This window comes from Phacochoerus africanus, chromosome 5 (assembly GCF_016906955.1).
Source record: "Phacochoerus africanus isolate WHEZ1 chromosome 5, ROS_Pafr_v1, whole genome shotgun sequence".
NCBI classification, from domain to species: domain Eukaryota; kingdom Metazoa; phylum Chordata; class Mammalia; order Artiodactyla; family Suidae; genus Phacochoerus; species Phacochoerus africanus.
Genome location: NC_062548.1, coordinates 91,040,448 through 91,059,669, shown reverse-complemented (window position 1 = coordinate 91,059,669; position 19,222 = coordinate 91,040,448). Strand labels below are relative to the sequence as shown.

Below are 19,222 nucleotides of genomic sequence, written 5' to 3'. Positions count from 1 at the left end.
TATAGGTTGCAGATACGGCTTGGGTCCTGTGTTGTGGTTGTGGCATAAGTAGGCAGCTGCGGCTTCAGTTCCACCCGTAGCCCAGGAACTTCATATACCATAGGTGCAGCTGTTAAGAAAAAAAAAAAAAGGAGGAATAAAATGGTCACAATCATCTCATTGATTTCTGTACGCTCATCCCTTTTTCAGATGCTACAAGAACGGTTCCGGGAGTTTGCCCGAGACACAGGGAACATTGGGCAGGAGCGCGTGGACACTGTCAATCACATGGCAGATGAGCTCATCAACTCCGGACATTCGGATGCTGCCACCATCGCCGAGTGGAAGGACGGGCTCAACGAAGCCTGGGCAGACCTCCTGGAGCTCATTGACACGAGAACACAGATCCTTGCCGCCTCCTACGAACTGCACAAGTTTTACCACGATGCCAAGGAGATCTTTGGACGCATCCAGGACAAACACAAGAAACTCCCCGAGGAGCTCGGGAGAGATCAGAACACAGTGGAGACCTTACAGAGAATGCATACCACATTTGAGCATGACATCCAGGCTCTGGGCACTCAGGTGGGTGGGGATGCTACCCAGATGTGGTGGGAGGTTTTCTCTCCATATGGCATCTTCATGCCTCTCTGAGTATCTCTCTGCATTCCTTGGATCCTCAAAACATACCTCAAAGAATTGCCCAAATTAAGGTCACATCCATCCACACACAGGCATGTGCACACATACGCACCACACATGTTGTTGTAACGCTCCATGTGGGAGAACTCTCTAGGCCATAACGTTCCAAATTGGCCACGTTTGCAGATGTTGTTGGATGAAGATCCCCATTTAAAATAAATAAACCAGATCTAGTCACAGATGTTTACAAGTTACAGACCTTCGCAACAAGAATTTGTATTATGTTCACATGTCCGTCTGGAAGAATTTTCAAAATGATACCTTATTATTTTCCATCAACCAGAGTGTATTATAGATCCAAGAAAAGAGAAAATAAGATTTTAATATTTTAATACGCCTGGCCTCCCCCTCCCCTTCTCCCCCCCCCCAGTATAAAACAGTTAACACTGAGACTCATTTAAAAGATGTCTGACAACGTGATAATAGCCTAACACTAAGTATATGCAGTAGAATCACACTCTGGTTCACACCCACATTTCTTCAGTTTCTTGTTTAGAAAAATTGCATCCTTTTTTTTCCCTTAAATTTCGTGATCTCAGAGAAGAAGTCTGTTTTCTTCAGGATACCAGCCCTGAAGATATCATGGGGTTTATTTTTACCTTTTTGTCCATATTTTTGGCTTTGTGGGACTTAAGAGTCCCCTGTTGTCTCTACTCAACTTTGCCACTGGAGCATCAGGCAGCCACGGACAGTTCCAAAGTGAAGGCTGTGGCTGTGTGCCAGCAAATCTTTATAAAGTCAGGCAGCCCAGATTCCACTTGGGGCCAACCCCCTGGCTAGTGTGTCACCCTCTTTGACTTGCTTTGTAGTTTGTTCTGTGGAGGGACCACCTTTATTGCCATTGTCTTCTCCTTAACTTGCCCCTTCTGGAAGCAGAGGTTGATCACAGCTGGGGCTCCATTCAGATTAAGTGCTTTCTCCTTTTCCACCAAGGATGCAGAAGGTGTGGAGGGAATATTGCAGAGAGATACATAGAGTGACAGAGGGTCTGTACCAGGCAGAATGTAAGAGGGCCCACCGTGCCCTGGGAGGGTTTCCTTCAGAGCTGGCGGATTCCCCACTCAGAAGCTGGTCAGCTTCCTGTTCAGTGGCTTTCATTGCACTTAAGGTCCTGGAGCACCATGTGAACGCATCAGGATCCTGAACCATGCAGTCTGGTGTGCGCTTAGAGCAAGGCCAGCAGAGAAGTGCAGACGCTGGTTTGAATTGGGGCTGTCGTCCTGTGTTTGAGCAACAATTATCGAACATATTTCCAAAAGTCTCTTGGGATATGGAAGTTCAATCACCAGGGAAACCAAGCCCCATTGATTCTTTTTTGCATCTTCTGGAGAAATTTGTTGTCCTTACCTGTATCACCTAAAGCCATTTATGTGGCTGGGACAGTTATCCATCTCCCCCTCAGTTTTTCATTCATGGTAAAAAAGACCATCTGTACCACGCACTGAGCAAATTAGGTGTTTATTTTTTACTGTAACTGGATGCGTGTACTGTGTTTCTGTATGGTTTTTATGCCACCTCTTGGGACCTTTCCTGACCAGGGCTGCCTTCAGTGTGAAGGCAGGACTGTGTGTGGAGTGAGTGGGTGACGGGTTGATGGGAATGAGGCCCTGATTCTGACACCACTCACTTCCTGGGACTTTGCAGGTGAGGCAGCTGCAGGAGGACGCAGCCCGCCTCCAGGCAGCCTATGCAGGTGACAAGGCTGACGACATCCAGAAGCGGGAGAACGAGGTCCTAGAAGCCTGGAAGGCCCTGCTGGACGCCTGTGAGGGCCGCAGGGTGCGACTGGTGGACACGGGGGACAAGTTCCGCTTCTTCAGCATGGTGCGAGACCTCATGCTATGGATGGAGGATGTCATCCGGCAGATCGAAGCCCAGGAGAAGCCAAGGTAATGCTGCCGGTCTCCCAGGTGGGAGCACACCTGGCTCAGGGCCTCCCTCAAGAACCCCATTGTCCAAGCAGGGGCAGGAGGGAGCCGCCGTGCTTCACTCTGTTTCCTGCACATGGCTGTTAGGGAACGAGGGGCCCAGTGTTGTCGAGCCCTGTGGAGCCCTCCCCATTTCTCCCCCAACCCTGTCCCCATGGTCCATGTTCTTCCAGGCTCTCCTGCCCTCATCTGCATGCAGGCCTCACGTTTCAAAGCAATTGCATGCCTTGGGCCTGACTAGCTCTGCCTCACTGTTGCAACGAGATGGCTTTTCTGAGTTCTTTTCTCTGTCTGTTTAGACTAAAAACCAGTCTGTCCCTTCTCATGAACCTGACTCAAGATACCTCTTACCCTTGACATCTGCTTTAATGGTGTCTTGGGATTCTTATTTAGTATTTATTCTGTATCTTCTCTTCGGGCACACTTCATGTAGAGCAGTGAAGAGCTGGTAGATGAACAAGCAGGCACACATACCACCTCTTGGCCCCGCTGCTGGCTCCAGCCCCAACTGCAGTTGAGAGATGGACTGCGCTTCAAGAGAAGAAATACGGTTATTATACAAGTAAAGCAGCTGTGTTTCTTAGATCAGGACTTCCCTGTCAGTAGGTTTTGATGGATGAGTTCTCCCAGCTCTACCAGTCAGTGGTTTCTTGGCTAGTTCCTGCTCTGTGTGTCTTCATGACTAAATAAGGAGACAGTATTTTCCGTTCTTCAAAACATGCACGTCCCAACCTTTGGCAATCAACTCACCAGAGTACGGCTGTTTCTGCCTCTGTACCTTCTTAAAGAGTCTGAATTGCATCTTAAAGTGAAAGGTTGAACAGAAATCTGGTGGATTTCCTGGCCTCCAGCTGGAAAAATTAATTCAAGCACTTGTGCGTGCATACACACACATACACACAAAAGTAGCCTATTCTCAGGTCAAGAAGCTGGTCCTGAATCACACTGTCATCGTTTTGCAGAATGTGTATCAGACCCGAATCACCTGCATGTTGATTTGAAAAGCTTGGTTTCCTAAAGGAAGCACTATTTGTCTAATTTTAGGGATGTATCATCTGTTGAACTCTTAATGAATAATCATCAAGGTATCAAAGCTGAAATCGATGCTCGAAATGACAGTTTCACAACCTGCATTGAACTTGGGAAGTCGCTGCTGGCGAGGAAGCACTACGCGTCAGAGGAGGTAGGGCGCCGCTTTGCTTTGGGGCCCCTGGGGGTGAGTGCAGCTGGTGTGCAGATGTGAAATGACTGTTTTGTGAGTTTGTGTGTGCATATGTGTACACACACACGCACGCACAGAGAAGTCTGAAATACCTACAGGTATTTCAGAACTCCTTGCTTTCTTCCTGTGTGTAGGATCAGACAATTAGGCAAGAGTAGGTGCAGAGCCAGGGCAGTCTCTGAGGCCCCCACTTGAGGGTGCACCCTCTCTCACCTCCAGCAGTCCCCTTTGGGTGACACTCCTCTGTCACATGTGCCCTGGATCACTTTACTCTTTCGTGGACAGTTGCTAAGTCCAGTTAGGATGCTGGTGATGAAGAGGTAAGTGGTTATCAGTGGGTAGCCAGCCCCCTTAAAGGGCTTGCACATGTGCTCAGGGAGAGTGCAGGGTTTGGCCCCTCTCTTCCTGAGCATGTTTGCCACGGGGAGCCTGAGTGTGGAGGGGCTCAGTACATTCTTGGCCTCACAACAGAGCAGCTGAATGGAGCCCAGCCTTCCTCCCAGCCCCTTCTGGAAGGAACATCGCCATGCTTTTCTCTCCTCTCCCAGTAGGCAGATAGACTGTGCAACCCTTAGATATTTATTTACTGCTTCATGGTGGTCTCTATGTAAAACATGCTTTTCTTACGTGGAGTGGCCTGCGGAGAGGCAGACTCAGAGGATGGAGTCCATTCTGTTGAGATGTCCCTGGGGTCTTTCTTTTCCTCACAGATCAAGGAGAAGTTACTGCAGTTGACGGACAAGAGAAAAGAAATGATTGACAAATGGGAAGACCGATGGGAGTGGTTAAGACTGAGTAAGGATGTACCTGATCTCTGCTCTTTCCCTGTTCACACTGAAAACTGCGAGTTTATTTACCTGCGCTGTTTCAATGTGATGTTATCTCTTAATGATCTGGGGAGTCGTTTAAGGTCCTATTTTACCATTTCATGCTAATAAGTATTGTTCAGTAGTTCCCAACATCTTTCATCCGTGATTGACTTCATGTGGTAAGTGGGGTTTGAGTGTGGAGGAGGACAGTGTGTGGATCCCCTGGGAGGGTGCAAATAGCCCCTCCTCCTACAGTTACTGCAGAGGCAGGAAGATGATGGCAGGTTGGCTTGATGAGGTCTTTGGAAAGCTAACAATGATAAAGATTTTGCAGTGAACTGGGCATTATTCTGGTGTTTGATATATTTTTCTGTATTTACTTCCCACCATAACCCTCTAAAATAGATTCCATTTAATGTCATCTTATAAAGGAATATGTGAGCTAACACAGTTTATAATACACAGTATGGAAAATAGCATTTGTAATTGGTGTGACCACTGAAGGTAGCCCAGCTGAAGCATTACTTAACTATATTTTGCCAACCTGTGTTTGGGGCTCCAGGCTCTGACCTTATACTACAGCCTTATTCTCAGATACCAGGGCTGCTTCCTAGAAGTAGAATCCAAGGGGCCTCTTCTAAAAAGAGGCTAAGGAAAAAAAAGTAAAAAAGAAGGAAAAAAATAATCAAAGGAGTGTAAGAGAGCTTGTAGAGGCATCTCAACTCTTTTGAGAAAATGAAATCCCACTTTGGACCATTCTTTGGGTGAGGATTGGGCCTGTAAATTTTGCCATTTCCCAGGGCAGGTTCACTTTAATTGAGCAAAAGCCAGATTACACCCCACTGTGACCTGGGCACAGGGTGTATGCTGGGCATTCCTGAGAAGGTGACACGTCCCCGGTGCAATGAGTCATCTTGTGCCATTTCAGAGACGCCAGGGTGACACTGGTGCGGCCCGCAGCTTTTCCCTTACCTGAATGGCCCCAGGCATTGCTGCTGTGGGTGTAATGAAAATGACTGCCGGCTGTAACAGAGCCGAAGTCTGGCCTGCCATCTCACAGCTGCATGCGTGGCGGTCATGCTGTGTTTTGTCAAATGGAGAAGAGCAGAACGCATAAAGCGGAAGCTTTAGCCCATGCTGCCCCCACTTTCTGTAGGGCTGCCAGGTCCTTCCAGTGCCCCAGAGTAAAACAGCACTTCCACCCCAGAAAGAAAGGGTGCTTGGTGAATGGCTGCTCTCCCTAGTGTAGTCTGGTTTATGTAGATTTCCAGTTCCTACAGGGCTCTGAGGAATTCTTCCCTCATTGCAGTAGGGCTGACTGTGCAGAGTATCCCTTCTGGTCCTGCATGGTTGTATAGTAGCCACTGTCCCCCTGGGGCTCTTTAGAACTTGCAGCATGGCTGGTCCAAATTGAGATGTGCCCCAAGTATCAAATGCACATCGGGTTTCAAAGACATAGGAGGAGTTCCCATTGTGACACAGTGGTTAACGAATCCAACTAAGAACCATGAGGTTGCGGGTTCGATCCCTGTCCTTGCTCAGTGAGTTAAGGATCCAGCATTGCCGTGAGTTGTGGTGTAGGTTGCAGATGCGGCTCGGATCCCATGTTGCTGTGGCTCTGGTGTAGGCCGGTGGCTACAGCTCCGATTCGACCCCTAGCCTGGGAACCTCCATATGCCGAGGGAGCAACCCTAGAAAAGGCAAAAAGACAACGACAACAACAACAAAGACAGGAAAAAAGAACACAGCTTGATAGTTTTTTATGCTGATTACATGTTGAAAAGATAACAGCTTATATATCAGGCTGTACAAAATATCCTCTTGAAACTAAATTCACTTGCTTTTAACATGGCTGCTGGAAAAGCTGAAGTGCACACGCAGCTCACGTGACATGTTGGCTGGTGCTGATTTATAGACTATAAGCTGTTTGTGCAGACAGCTGCCACCAGAGGGCAGCACCACCCCTGCCCGCTGCACTCACTCTTGGCTCCCTGTGCAGTCTTGGAGGTCCATCAGTTCTCAAGGGACGCCAGTGTGGCCGAGGCCTGGCTGCTTGGACAGGAGCCGTACCTATCCAGCCGAGAAATAGGCCAGAGCGTGGACGAGGTGGAGAAGCTCATCAAGCGCCATGAGGCTTTTGAAAAGTCTGCAGCAACCTGGGACGAGAGGTTCTCCGCCCTGGAACGGTTGACGACGGTGAGTGGCCATTGGAAGCTGGCCTGTCTGCCTGTGGCTCCCATGGGCAGCCTCTCCCTTCTGCTCACCTCCTGGACTGGGGAGTTCACGTCATTGCTGATTTTTTTACAGCGTTCACAATTGTTCTTGGGAGTTGCCGCTTGGCGCAGTAGGTTAAGGGTCCAGCTTTGTCACTGGACAGCAAGGATTCAGTCCTCAGCCCGGCCCAGTGGGGTTAAGGATGAAGCATTGCTGCATCTTTGGCATAGGTCACAATTGCAGCTTGGGTTCAATCTCTGGCCCAGGAACTTCCATTTGCCAAAGGCATGGCCAGAATAAAGTTGTCCTTTCCGACTTCTACAATTCTGGGCATCTAAAATGTACCTGCATACTTTTATATTACAACAGAATACTACTGATGTGTGCGTAATGAAGTGGCTTAGTTTTAGTTAGATGGTTCCGTGGCTTTTTTTACCATGTCCCTCACTTTGGGCTGAACCCAAATCCCTACCACAGCACATGAAGCCTCCTACGGAATTGGTGCAGCTCCGACTCAGTGGTGTCTCTGAACTCCAATGGGAAGCCCTGCACAGACCCTCATGCTCAGGCGCTTCCTTCCTAAGCAAAGTTGAGAGCTGCAGGGTTCATTTAGAAATTAAACCTGATGCCCCAGGGGCACACACAGCTCACAGGGATTCTGCCAGCCTGTGGTACAGATCGCTCAGACCTCAGGTTCCTATGGTTTGGGGGTTGTAGCTGCAGTTCCTGTGACCTTGATGCGACTTTGCTGGGGTGTTAGAGCTTGTGGCTATCCCGTGTCGTGCCATGTAGATCACTCAGGGGGTTCACCTGGACCCTTTCCTTCAAGAGGTGGGGTCTGGGGCTCTGCCGAACATCCCCGTGTTCTCCCTCAGTTGGAGCTACTGGAAGTGCGCAGACAGCAAGAGGAAGAGGAGAGGAAGAGGCGGCCGCCTTCTCCCGAGCCCAGCACAAAGGTTTCCGAGGAGACCGAGTCCCAGCAGCAGTGGTGAGTCCTGGGCAGCCCGTCCCTGAGTCTCCACCTCCTGGTGAGTGGGGTTTAGGTAGCATGTGTTCGAAGCCGGAGTTCTGCTGTGCCTTTCCTTTTAGTCACTTCTGGAGACTTTAGATTATGTACAGTCCCCCCACCCCACAACTTTTGGGGACTCATGTCTGCAGTCACATTGCTATGTTGGCAGTGGAAGTGGAATGTAGAACAGTGCCCTCTGTGCTGTGCACACGTGTGTACACACACACACACACACACACAATTTCCATGTGATTATTAAATGCATGGAGTGCACCACCCAGATTTTGGGCCAGTGCTAGTGTGGTGATGCTTCCTGAAAGTGCTGGCTGACTTCACACAAAGGGCAGAAATTACTCTTTGTTTCTGAAAGGCTGATTATTTTGCTGTGGTCCAAGCTCCGTGACCACCCCTGATGCCCCCTTTGTGGGGAGTGGTGGTAAGGGGAGGCATGCCTCTAATCTTACTCCCTGTCTAGAGTCAGTTTGAAGCACTTGGAAAGTTTTTCAGAAGAAAGTGTATTGCATGAAAGGGGGCTGCCCGTGTTTCCTGAGAAAAAGCCGCTAATACAGTTGACTTGTGTTCTCCCCCACCCTGTCTTTCTTCTCTTCTCCCCTCCCTCCTCCTTTCCTCCTCTGTCTTCCCCTCCTCTTCCCACAGGGATACTTCAAAAGGAGAGCAAGTTTCCCAGAATGGTTTGCCGACCGAGCAGGGATCTCCACGGGTTAGTTACCGCTCTCAAACCTACCAAAACTACAAAAACTTTAATAGCAGACGGACAGCCAGTGACCAGCCGTGGTCTGGACTGTGAAGTTCACTGCCATTTGTCAAGAACCACTCTTTCCAAATCCTATTGGTTTGACCTTTTTGCCTTCCACTTCACCCACAGTGTTAAATTTTACTTAATTCATAGCCTTCCCTGGTTCCATATTTGTTTGCGTTTAATTCATGTTTATTTGAGTCTTTTTAACTGATGGATGCTCGGTTGCCTGAAAGCAACGTACGTTATTTTTTGTTTATTTATCGTGAGCTTTTTACTTTATTAAGATTTTGCAGCAAAGGCCTTACGTGAGTAATTGAAATTAAATGAGATTACAGCAAAATGAAGAAGAAAACTAGAATCTGACAGGTATGACACATCCAAGCCATACTAACAGGGTGCAGTCCTGCACCATGCGTAGCCTCCTTGACAGATGTTATTAACCTGCAGTAGTTACCGAGGATCTAGGAAGACTGGTGTATGAGGAGGGGGACTTTCAGTAATGAGATTAAAACCTAAAGCCAGCTGTATAACATTCCATGAAGGATGCAGTCATTTATTGAAAGTGACAAAACAAAAAACAAAAAGAGTTGAGTCTATTTGGGAAGCTCTTTTAGTTTTAGGTGTAGAATCTGAACGGTTTTGAGACCCTTGGGGTCGTGTATTACTTTTTTACAGAGCAGTTCCAAACTCTCATTTTTTTTCTGCCAACTCCTGAACTGAGAGCTCTAGGCTTATTTGCAGCAGATAATGCAGCCGGCCGACTGCCGCGGTCACCTCTGTCTGGGTCATGGTCTGCCCTGCTGGGATGCAGAACGTGGCAGGGGTGTGACGGCTCTTCTGGACACATCTAGGAAGCCTGCTTACCAGACTTCCAGGCCTTCTCTGTTCAGTTGACGACTTCAGGGTGTCAAACTCTTTTAAATTTTTCCAACAAATGGAACAGAAGCCATTCTGGTTCACCCTGATTACTTGAACGATGCACTTGGTGGACCATCCCAGGAGCCAGGGCGTGCCTCCCGGCTCCAAAAGTCCTTTCAGTGTCTTTGTAGACAGAAACCCCATTGTATGTCTCATACAGATCTTCCGATTCATTTTTCATTTTCTTACAACTTTTTATGGAACTCTCTGATGAGGAATCTTTTAGGGTGGTATTTATCAGACCACCAGCAGGGATCGAAGATGCTTTAACAAATTCTATTCCTTAGGGATAAAAGCTAACAAAAGAGGTGATTTCCTGGTACTGATAAAAGCAAAACCAAACCAAATCCATATTACATCAAAGCCTTGTGAGACATTCACTTGCTCATTTGCCATATTTAGACGTTAGTGGAATCAGAAAACCTGTTGTGATATGTGTTCTCCATGAGTTAAGTCTAATTTGTCTTTTCATTTCATGATGCATGTCTTTTTTTTTTTTTTTCTTTTGTCAGGATAACATCATATAGCATCTTGTTTGTTTTTTTCTCATTTCTATGTACATATCTATCTACTTGCGACTGTAGATGGGTATTTAGATAGATGCCAAGCTTCTTATGTTCTGGGGGTAGTATGCACCATTACTGGGTCTCTGCTTTGAAACACACCAAAATTCATTTTCAAAAAATACGGCTTCATCCTTGGTCATTAGGGAGCCCTGACATGCATTTCTGGCTCTAAATTATGTCATTGATTTATATGTATATATGTGATGTGTCCATATATATATAAATTTTGTATCATCAGGACTGATATCCAATTTGATGCTTTTTGTATTCAGAAGACCAAAACCAAACCAAAAAAAAGCCGCATAAGCACACAAGAAAGGCGTGCTATTATGATGTTTTTGGCATTTGTTGTCATACCTATTTTTGTCTAGATTTTTAAATTATAGCTTGCCAAGACATGTTTTTAATTATAATTGGATTGTATCAGAAGAAGAAAAGCTCTTATTCTTCTGAGTTATGGTGCAGAGACTCAAGTTAATGAACTTGAAAATAGTGTTGCTTTGTGCACTTAGAATACCAATCAGGTGTTTCTTGTGCTACTAGTTGTCACGTTGCATTTCTGTTCACCTCCTGATTGAAATATCTCAGGTGTACCCAGCCACTAAAGCATTCTGGACTAATCGCTAAGGAGAAGCAACGTGGGGTGGGGGCGGGGGCGTATCCACATGTACCCACTGTTTGGTCACAGCACTATGATTTGCTTTTGATGTTTGTCTCTAGTGGTGTGTTGTCTGTTGGCATGCTTAAGCACATGTCCATTAAAATTCATTTTGTTCCTTTTATTTTCCTTGTTTTCTTGGTTACTGATTCATTTGCATAAACATTACTCATCTGTGCATTACTGGTTTGGGGTTTTCTCTTTCCTTCTAACTCTAAAGGAAAAAAAAATTTTTGCTGCAGAATTTCCCCTGGAAGAGGCTTCCCCTGGCCTTCACCTACCTTGAAGTCTGACCAAGTATGACAAATTATAGCGTTCTTCCAGTAAATCTTCCTCTGTCCAGGTCCTTGCTGTCACTAGCAGTTTTCGAGTCACACCTGCAGCACTAATTTTTTTTTTAACCTGGTTTCTATACACACTAACCCCATGTCTCCCTGGACTCATGCCTGGTACAGGCCTTCCAGACCAATCTCACACTCGCTCCCCATCAGAAGTTTCCTGAAACCTCCCACTAGAACAGATTTGTCAACTTTAAAATCCACTCACTTCTTTTTGACTTAAGAGTTTTGTGTTTTGGTTATTATTCCCCCCTCTGTCTCTCCTTTAAAAGTGAAAGGCAAGAGAGAAATATGTAAATAGCCTATTGCTCATAAGCTCATGTCCACAGGCTGTCACTTGCAAGTCCAGGATACTCACCAGGCATCTCCTGCCCCAAGAATCCATTTTTTTCACATTGCTCTGTGGATAAAGCGTCCTAATCAAAGGTACCCTTCAGTTGCATAGCCTCTAGTCTCACCTTGAGCCCTGGTGCTAACAGTGATAGTTTCATAGACAGAATAAAAACTTGATCCCCACCCCACCCCTTAGAGAAGACCTAATGGAGCGACCCAGTTCCTGAGAATTGACATCTGAGTGTTCAAGCAGAGGTGGCCCTTCTGCCATTGGTCCTGTTGAGGTGGTTGCCGCTAATTTGGTGTCACTTGGCTCCGGGCAGCAGTGGTGGGGGATGTACCTAATGAGCGTGCCATTGACACCTCCATGTCTGTCCGTGTATGAGGGGTGCAGGTCGTCTGTAACCCACTAAAGCGTCAGCCACACCCAGCTTTAGTAACTCGCTAATCCCACGCCCTGGGTGTATCAGCCAGGGGCCGCTCCAGTTCATGGTACCCAGTTGATGGCACACAGGCTGAAAGCGATAATGAACGGAGACCCTGCTGCATTGCCCAAGCCGAAAAGCCAGGAGGGTTACAATATAAATGAGCTTGGGAAGGAACAGCTCCCGAAGACGTCTCCAGCCTGGAGGGTCAGAGCCGCTGGAGGCCTGGCTGTCTGGGCTTTCTCGTCTCAGTGCAGCAAGGCACCGTGATCAACCAACACGTGATGGGGAAGGCCCTGGTTCTGTCTTTGTTTGGGGGTAAATAGCCGTGTGGTGTTGAGTGACTGTGATTGGCTTTTCCAGCTCCTTTAACACAAACTACAACCCACTCACGATACAACTTGGGCAGATGTGGTTACATTGATGTTTGTTGACTTGCCTCATTTCCTTCCAGCTCTTAAGTCCCAAAGTCTAACGGGGATGGTAGATGTGAAGTGCATGATTGCCGTCCTAATTTCTGCATGTGTTTATGACGATGTGTCGAGGGGTGGGGGAGGAGAGCCGGAGAGCATTTTCAGAAAGCAGAGGTCTTTCTTGTCTGACTTTGGGGGAATGCTGTGTAGTTCTGATAGAGTTATCTATCCATCTGTTTGTGAATGCCCTTTCGCTTCAACTTCCAGCCCTTCTGGTGGCGTCCTTGGTTGTAAGGTGGCTGCTGTATAACGTCCGCTCTCATATTTAATATGTGTGATTGTTATCGTTGTCCTTTTGTTTTAAAGTAACCTTAAGAGGAAATGATCTGAGTTCTCTTAGAGAAAATGGATTGATCAGAGGAGCAGAGTGCAGTAAAACTCAGCCTAGCATTTCGCTTTTCTCATTTCCCCGTAAACGGGCGGGTATTAATCCATCCCCACCTTCTAATGTCCCTGGTGTCCAGCTGGCTTTGTGGGGTGTGCGATGGTTTTACTGTACTGCCTCGATCTGTGCCAGGCATTTATACACAGCCACGTGTGCGAGTCAGAGCGTATGTGGTCACCCCCGGGGCTCACGGGGTCAGCTGAATGGCCTCTCCGCTGTCCCTAGATGGCAGAAACGGTGGACACGAGTGAAATGGTCAACGGCGCCGCAGAACAGAGGACAAGCTCGAAGGAGTCCAGCCCCATCCCCTCCCCAACCTCCGACCGCAAAGCCAAGACCTCCCTCCCTGCCCAGAGTGCCGCCACCTTGCCGGCCAGAACCCAGGAGACACCCTCGGCCCAGATGGAAGGCTTCCTGAATCGGAAGCACGAGTGGGAGGCCCACAACAAGAAAGCCTCAAGCAGGTAACAGCAGCAGAGGCTGAGGTGGTCCCGTGGGAGGTCGGCTCATTAGAGGTGGCGGCAGGCCGCTCCTGCTTGAAAGGGGGGTGACACTGGGGAGTGGGCATGTGGCACTTTTTATTCACGGAGAGAAGTGGGAGTTCCGTGTGCGTGGAATGGAGGCCAACAGGAGGCCTTTGTTCTCCTGAGAAGGAGTGCTCTAGATTAAGGTGCAGGAGTATTCCCGGAGTGAAATGACTTCACTGTTGCTTTCTCTTTGAGGGGTGTTTTAGCACATTCCCCATTTCCCCTCCCTTACCTCCATATCCATCTGTATACTTGTTATCTCCCGGTAGCCTTCCTTGTATTGTTTCCGTTTACAAGTGAGAAAAACAGAAGCTCTGAAAGGTTAAGAAAGTTCACCCTGTATAGTAACCTAGTAAATGGCAAAACTAGGGTGAGACTCATCTGACTCTACAACCTGTGTGCTTAACTGGTAAACTAAACTGCCTGGGGGGCCAGCATGTATGGTTGTCCAGGTTGTACACTGTACAAGGAAGTCCCATCTGAGAGCTGCCATCCACATTGAGGACAGTATGGACTTATTTGCTAGTACAGTCGGGTGGCAGTAAAGTGCCTTGTTCTAAGAAAATCAGAATATCCTGGCCGTTTGTCATGTCATGGGGAAAAGCCTACCTTTTTCTAATTCAGTGCTACCATAAGTGCCAATGGCCCTGGATCTGCCTCCCTGTCAGGTTGCCAGGCCACATCAGAGAATGCAGCTGAGGCTGAGGAGCTGCTTAAGGACAGGCATGTTACCAGCAAGGAGCCTGGCCTGTACCCCATTACCACAAGAGGGTGCTGCGGCAAAAAGTACCAAACACCAACCAGAATTTTTCCCGTCAGAGCCAAGAGTACCTTTATTTAATAAAAGAAGGCACTGTGTCTTTCCTCAAATTCAGAGTGAGAAACAACCCTCAAAAGCCTGCCACCATAGCAACAGGTGCCTTGTCTCAGGCAAACACATAGGAATAAAGTTCTATTGTTTCTTTCTTTTTTGTTTTTTTTTGTCTTTTTGACTTTTTGCTTTTTCTAGGGCCACTCCCGTGGCACATGGAGGTTCCCAGGCTAGAGCTGTAATTGGAGCTGTAGCCGCCAGCCTACACCAAAGCCACATCAACGTGGGATCCGAGCCGCATCTGCAACCTACACCGCAGCTCACGGCAACACCAAATCCTTAACCCACCGAGCAAGGCCAGGGATCGAACCCGAAACCTCATGGTTCCTAGTCGGATTCATTAACCACTGCGCCATGACGGGAACTCCTGTTGTTTATTTTTTAGCAGAATTTAGGAAGGACTTTTAACAAGAAATCACAGAATGTTGTGTGGGGATTATTTTCATCTTAACCAAACTCTTGGTTCTTGAAGGGAGTGTGCAGCAGAACCCTGACATCCCTTTCTTTACTGCTCAGGTCCTGGCACAATGTTTACTGTGTCATAAATAACCAAGAAATGGGTTTCTACAAAGACGCAAAGACAGCTGCTTCCGGAATTCCCTACCACAGCGAGGTCCCTGTGAGTTTGAAAGAAGCCATCTGTGAAGTGGCCCTCGATTACAAAAAGAAGAAACACGTGTTCAAGCTAAGGTGAGGGTTGTCAGAGTGGGTGTGTGTTCATTTTCACCCTTGGGGATCGTTTCCTTAGACGGATGCTGTCATCCATCGGTTCCTCTCTCTCATTTAAAATATCACTGATAGGAGTTCCCTTCATGGCTCAGTGGTTAATGAACCCAACTAGGAACCATGAGGTTGCGGGTTCGATCCCTGGCCTCGCTCGGTGGGTTAAGGGTCCAGGATTGTCGTGAGCTGTGATGTAGGTTGCAGACATAGCTCGGATCCCGCGTTGCTGTGGCTGTGATGTAGGCCAGCGGCTGTGGCTCTGGTTTGACCCCTAGCCTGGGAACCTCCATTTCCTGTGGATGCAGCCCTAAAAAGAAGAAAAAAAAAATCACTAATAAAGTGACAAACTGGATAGGCACACACCTTGGTTAGGATGCTGGGCGTTGTGGCCTGACACCAGCATATTGGTGGTTAACGGAACAGCTGAACACTGAAGAAAAGGAGCTTTCACTTTCAGAAGCTGGAATTTAGTGTTTCCTAAAACATGGTGAGCTGTTCACATTTCACAGTTTAAGGGAAGCTTAGAAAAACAGTTTCCCCATCTTTGCAGTTTATCCAGTCCCAGGAGATGCTGTTCTTTACTCGTGACTTATCTGGAGATGGGTCAAGTGAGTCATCCTGGAGCCGGATGGAGACAAAATAGGAAGCCGGTGGGGGGGGGGGGGGTGGTGGTGCTGTGCTCCCCTGACCCAGCGGCTGTTCCAGATGGTTCCAGAGGCATCTGGTTCCAAGTGTCTCTACCCTGTAGAATACAAACAGCTCCCCACAAGAGAGGATCCAAGCTCAGGAGTTCTGCTTATACTTGGAAATGGGAAGAAAAAATCAGTTTTTTTTTTCTTTCTCTTGCTTTTTTGGCTGTGCTTATAGCATGCGGAAGTTCCTGCCACAGCAGCAACCCGAGTCACAGCAGTGACAACGCCAGATCTATAACTCACTGAGCCACACGGGAACTCCCAAAGTCAGTTCTTCTTTAAAAAGAATTTAAAAAGTAAACATGTTAGTGAACATGTTGACTGGTTGCTTTGGATCTGAAAAGGTTGGGTCCTCAGTTTCGTGTGTGTCTCATGCCAGCTGGACAAGGCCAAGGACCTCGAAGGAGAGCGGTTCAGATGATGTGATGTCTTGAGCTCTATTGACAGGCACATGGGCTCCAAGGGACCTGGGACACCTTACACACTTTAAGGCCAGGAACAGATGGCCTGCCTCCCTCTTTGTACTTTCTTGATGCAGCTTCAGAGAGTTGGGGTATTGACGAGGGCACCAAACCCCTGTGTACCCACAACACCCCTTCCTCTTGACTACAGCAATGAACAAGGGCACCCTCCCAGCCGGTGGCCTCTCTGGGTGGTGACCATGGCCTCGCAAGGGCAGTTTCTTCCATTCTGAGACATATGTGAGGGAAATATAGGAGACTTTTTCGGTGTCAGTTTCGAAAGTATGGTATTTGTAAATGTGGCAGATGTAAGTTCAGGGCAGAATTTCAAGAGGGATCAAGAGCTTTTTAAAGAGCTTTCTGTTACATTCAGTTTAAAGCAATGATCAGACACCCAAGTAGTCTTAGCCACGACGGATCCAGGTGTCGGTATGCCTGGAACTTTTTTGATCCTTCCCATGATTAAACCACCCCAGTTACCTGTGTCTCATGGCCCAATTATCTGGCTTCTTGAGGTCCAGGGGCGGCTGCTGGGCCCCAGCAGACTCTGATGGGCATTGCTGGTGTGATCCCTGTGACCTTCTTGGATCCCACATAGGATATGCCGCCGGCTGGGGGGAGATTTTTCTCTTAAGTTATACTGTGATTGACTTTCTTCCTTCCAATTACAGACTAAATGATGGCAACGAGTACCTCTTCCAAGCCAAAGACGATGTAAGTTTCTAAGATGTATTTCTCTCAAATACTTGGCTTGGGTTTGTGGGACGATGAGCTTTATATCTGATGGCCTTCACATAAGTGATGACCCGTGGTAGCTTCTGTCCTGAGGAGGCAGCAAAGGTCATGTCGCTGTCCTGGCGGGGGAGCTAACACAGAGTCCCTTGAAGTGCCCGGGAACGAACTGCCCTCCCCCTCCCAGTGGTGAGGCACAGGGAGATGGTCTCAGGACTGGTTGTAGATCCTGCAGCCCAGTCAGGAGCCTCCCCGCTGCACCCGCTGTACCCCATTACTTTTAACTAACCTTTGCATGGCTGTGCTTCTCCTTGAGGGGAGAGCAGGTTGGCTGCTGAGGCAACAACATGTGTTGGGCTTTGAATTTGAAAAAGCAACCTCTATTAAAGGTATGCAGTGTTGTATTCCAAATACATTTCAATTTAAAAAAAAAAAAAAAGGAGAAAAAAGCATCTTCTAGGGTGGGACCTGACCCCCTGCTGTGGACCAGTGTTCCAGTTCGTCCAGGTCTGTAGGGCCACACGCTAGAGTGAGGACCTTCAGGTACTGTAAACGGAATTCTGGTGCGAGTTGACCCCCGCGTTCACTACCGTCCTGACCGAGCAGAGGTTTGTTGGGGAACTGCTGTCCCCTCTCAGTGAGGCAGACACCCTATTCCCACAGAGGCTCAGATGGTCACCCAGGTGAAGGGAGAGCATCCCATGCCATCCCTCTTAGCCGAGTCTCCCCTGTGTCCCCTCCTTGGTCCAGGAGGAAATGAACACGTGGATCCAGGCCATCTCCTCCGCCATCTCCTCTGATAAACACGAGGTGTCCGCCAGCACCCAGAGCACGCCAGCATCCAGCCGGGCTCAGACCTTGCCCACCAGCGCCGTGACCATCACCAGCGAGTCCAGTCCCGGCAAACGGGAGAAGGACAAAGAGAAAGACAAGGAAAAGAGGTTCAGCCTTTTTGGCAAGAAGAAGTGAACTCCTTTCCTTCACCTCCTGCCCTCCTCTTACCTTTTCAGTGACGTTCCAGCATGCAAGCTCAGAACCAACACATTACTCTCTGTGCCTAAATGTTCCTCAATGTGGTTGATTTTTTTTTTTTTTAATTTATAGAGCATTTCTCGGGGACGGGGGGTGGGATGGGGAAAATACACCTAAACACTTTATCTCCAAGTTACAAAAGTTTGAGGTGCAGAGGGAAGACCAGATTTTTTTTAACGAAATTATATAGATTAGATCTCGATATTTAAATCGTTCCTCAATTTTGTGAGGCTGTGTTGGAAATAACCCGCCTCTAGTGCTGTTGGTATGCAAGGCAGCGGTGCTTAAACAATATTTCCTGTGCTCACCACAGACAAAATGTACCAATTTCCTGATCCCATTCTCCTCCATTTACTTCCAGTGGTTTCCTTGAGTCTTGACTATTAGAAGTACCCATCCTGGGTCTAACCTGGATTAAACAGATTGTGTATTATGATCTGGCTGCAACCACAGTACAGCTCCATTATTAACTCTTACAGACCAAACCATTTGTATCTGGCATCACTTACTAACACACAACCTGCAGCTTTTCTGCATCAACTGCGACGGTTAAGAATGTCGGTATACAAGAAGGAATATAAAACTGATACTGTTTTAAATAATCTGTAATTTCAATTTTTTTCTTTTTTTGCTGAAATACATTATATTGTATGTTTGAGATAATTCTAGTACAAAGTATAATAAAACTAGATGTATAATAAACCCTTTGAATCATTGGTAAGTGTACAAGTGGAACTGAAGCATTTACTGGACAAAGTCATGTTACCCTAATGGTTACTTGCTTGTGCGTTGCCACACTGTGTTATAATTTGCTTCATGACCTTGCTATTTGATACATAGTGTGCATTTCTCTGTCACTGTAACGATTGTAATGACAAATTTTCATCTTACTGCACAATCAAAATGGCATTGATAGGAATGAACTCCAGAGGCTGGGCCTGAGCAGGGGGTGGTCACTCAGGCCCGGTGCTCAGTCGTCTGACCTGTACCTCTCAACTTTTGCCCTATCTGTTAAATATATGCTATGTCATTAAATGCTTTTAAATCTAGCACAGCGGGTAATTGTTGTTTTTTCCTCTCCTTGCGCGCAAGCCATGTAGAGAAACTGCAACCAGGAAACATGAGGCTGTCCCTCTGGGTTCCTGTTTTGCAGTCTTGTGCATGTTTGGTGCCCCAGCTTTGAAGATTACAGCAAACAGAGTAATAAATAGGAATGTTTTACAGCTGTACGTTCAAGTGTCATCTTTTATTTGTGAAAAAAATTATCTCTAAGAGCTTGCTAAACCTGAGCTCTAAGGCAGGCGTTGGAAAACCTCTTCTATAAATGGCCAGAGATAAGTAAATATTTCAGGCTTTGTGGACCATACTCTCTCTGTTAAAACCCTGCCATTGTGTAGTCCAGAAGTAGCCATTGATGATGCATGAGCCATTGGCTATGGTTGTGTTCCAGTAAAACTTCATGCAT

The 19,222-nt window shown here is 47.3% G+C and overlaps 1 protein-coding gene across 3 annotated transcripts in view; it reads left to right on the top strand.

The window, feature by feature from the left end:
* The window catches only part of SPTBN1 (spectrin beta, non-erythrocytic 1), a 200,194-nt gene extending 181,388 nt beyond the window's left edge, over window positions 1-18,806 (top strand). For 2 of the 3 annotated variants that reach the window (XM_047782079.1, XM_047782080.1), the window contains 11 exons: window positions 190-564; window positions 2,326-2,570; window positions 3,654-3,792; window positions 4,542-4,626; window positions 6,640-6,836; window positions 7,730-7,842; window positions 8,521-8,584; window positions 12,945-13,183; window positions 14,634-14,807; window positions 16,665-16,707; window positions 17,476-18,806. In XM_047782079.1, coding sequence (XP_047638035.1) covers window positions 190-564; window positions 2,326-2,570; window positions 3,654-3,792; window positions 4,542-4,626; window positions 6,640-6,836; window positions 7,730-7,842; window positions 8,521-8,584; window positions 12,945-13,183; window positions 14,634-14,807; window positions 16,665-16,707; window positions 17,476-17,694 — 1,893 coding nt within the window. In that variant the 3' untranslated portion in view covers window positions 17,695-18,806. Of the gene's footprint in view, window positions 1-189; window positions 565-2,325; window positions 2,571-3,653; window positions 3,793-4,541; window positions 4,627-6,639; window positions 6,837-7,729; window positions 7,843-8,520; window positions 10,890-12,944; window positions 13,184-14,633; window positions 14,808-16,664; window positions 16,708-17,475 lie in introns of those variants that run through there. The other variant, XM_047782081.1, reaches the window with a different exon arrangement.
* The last annotated feature ends 416 nt before the right edge of the window (window positions 18,807-19,222 follow it).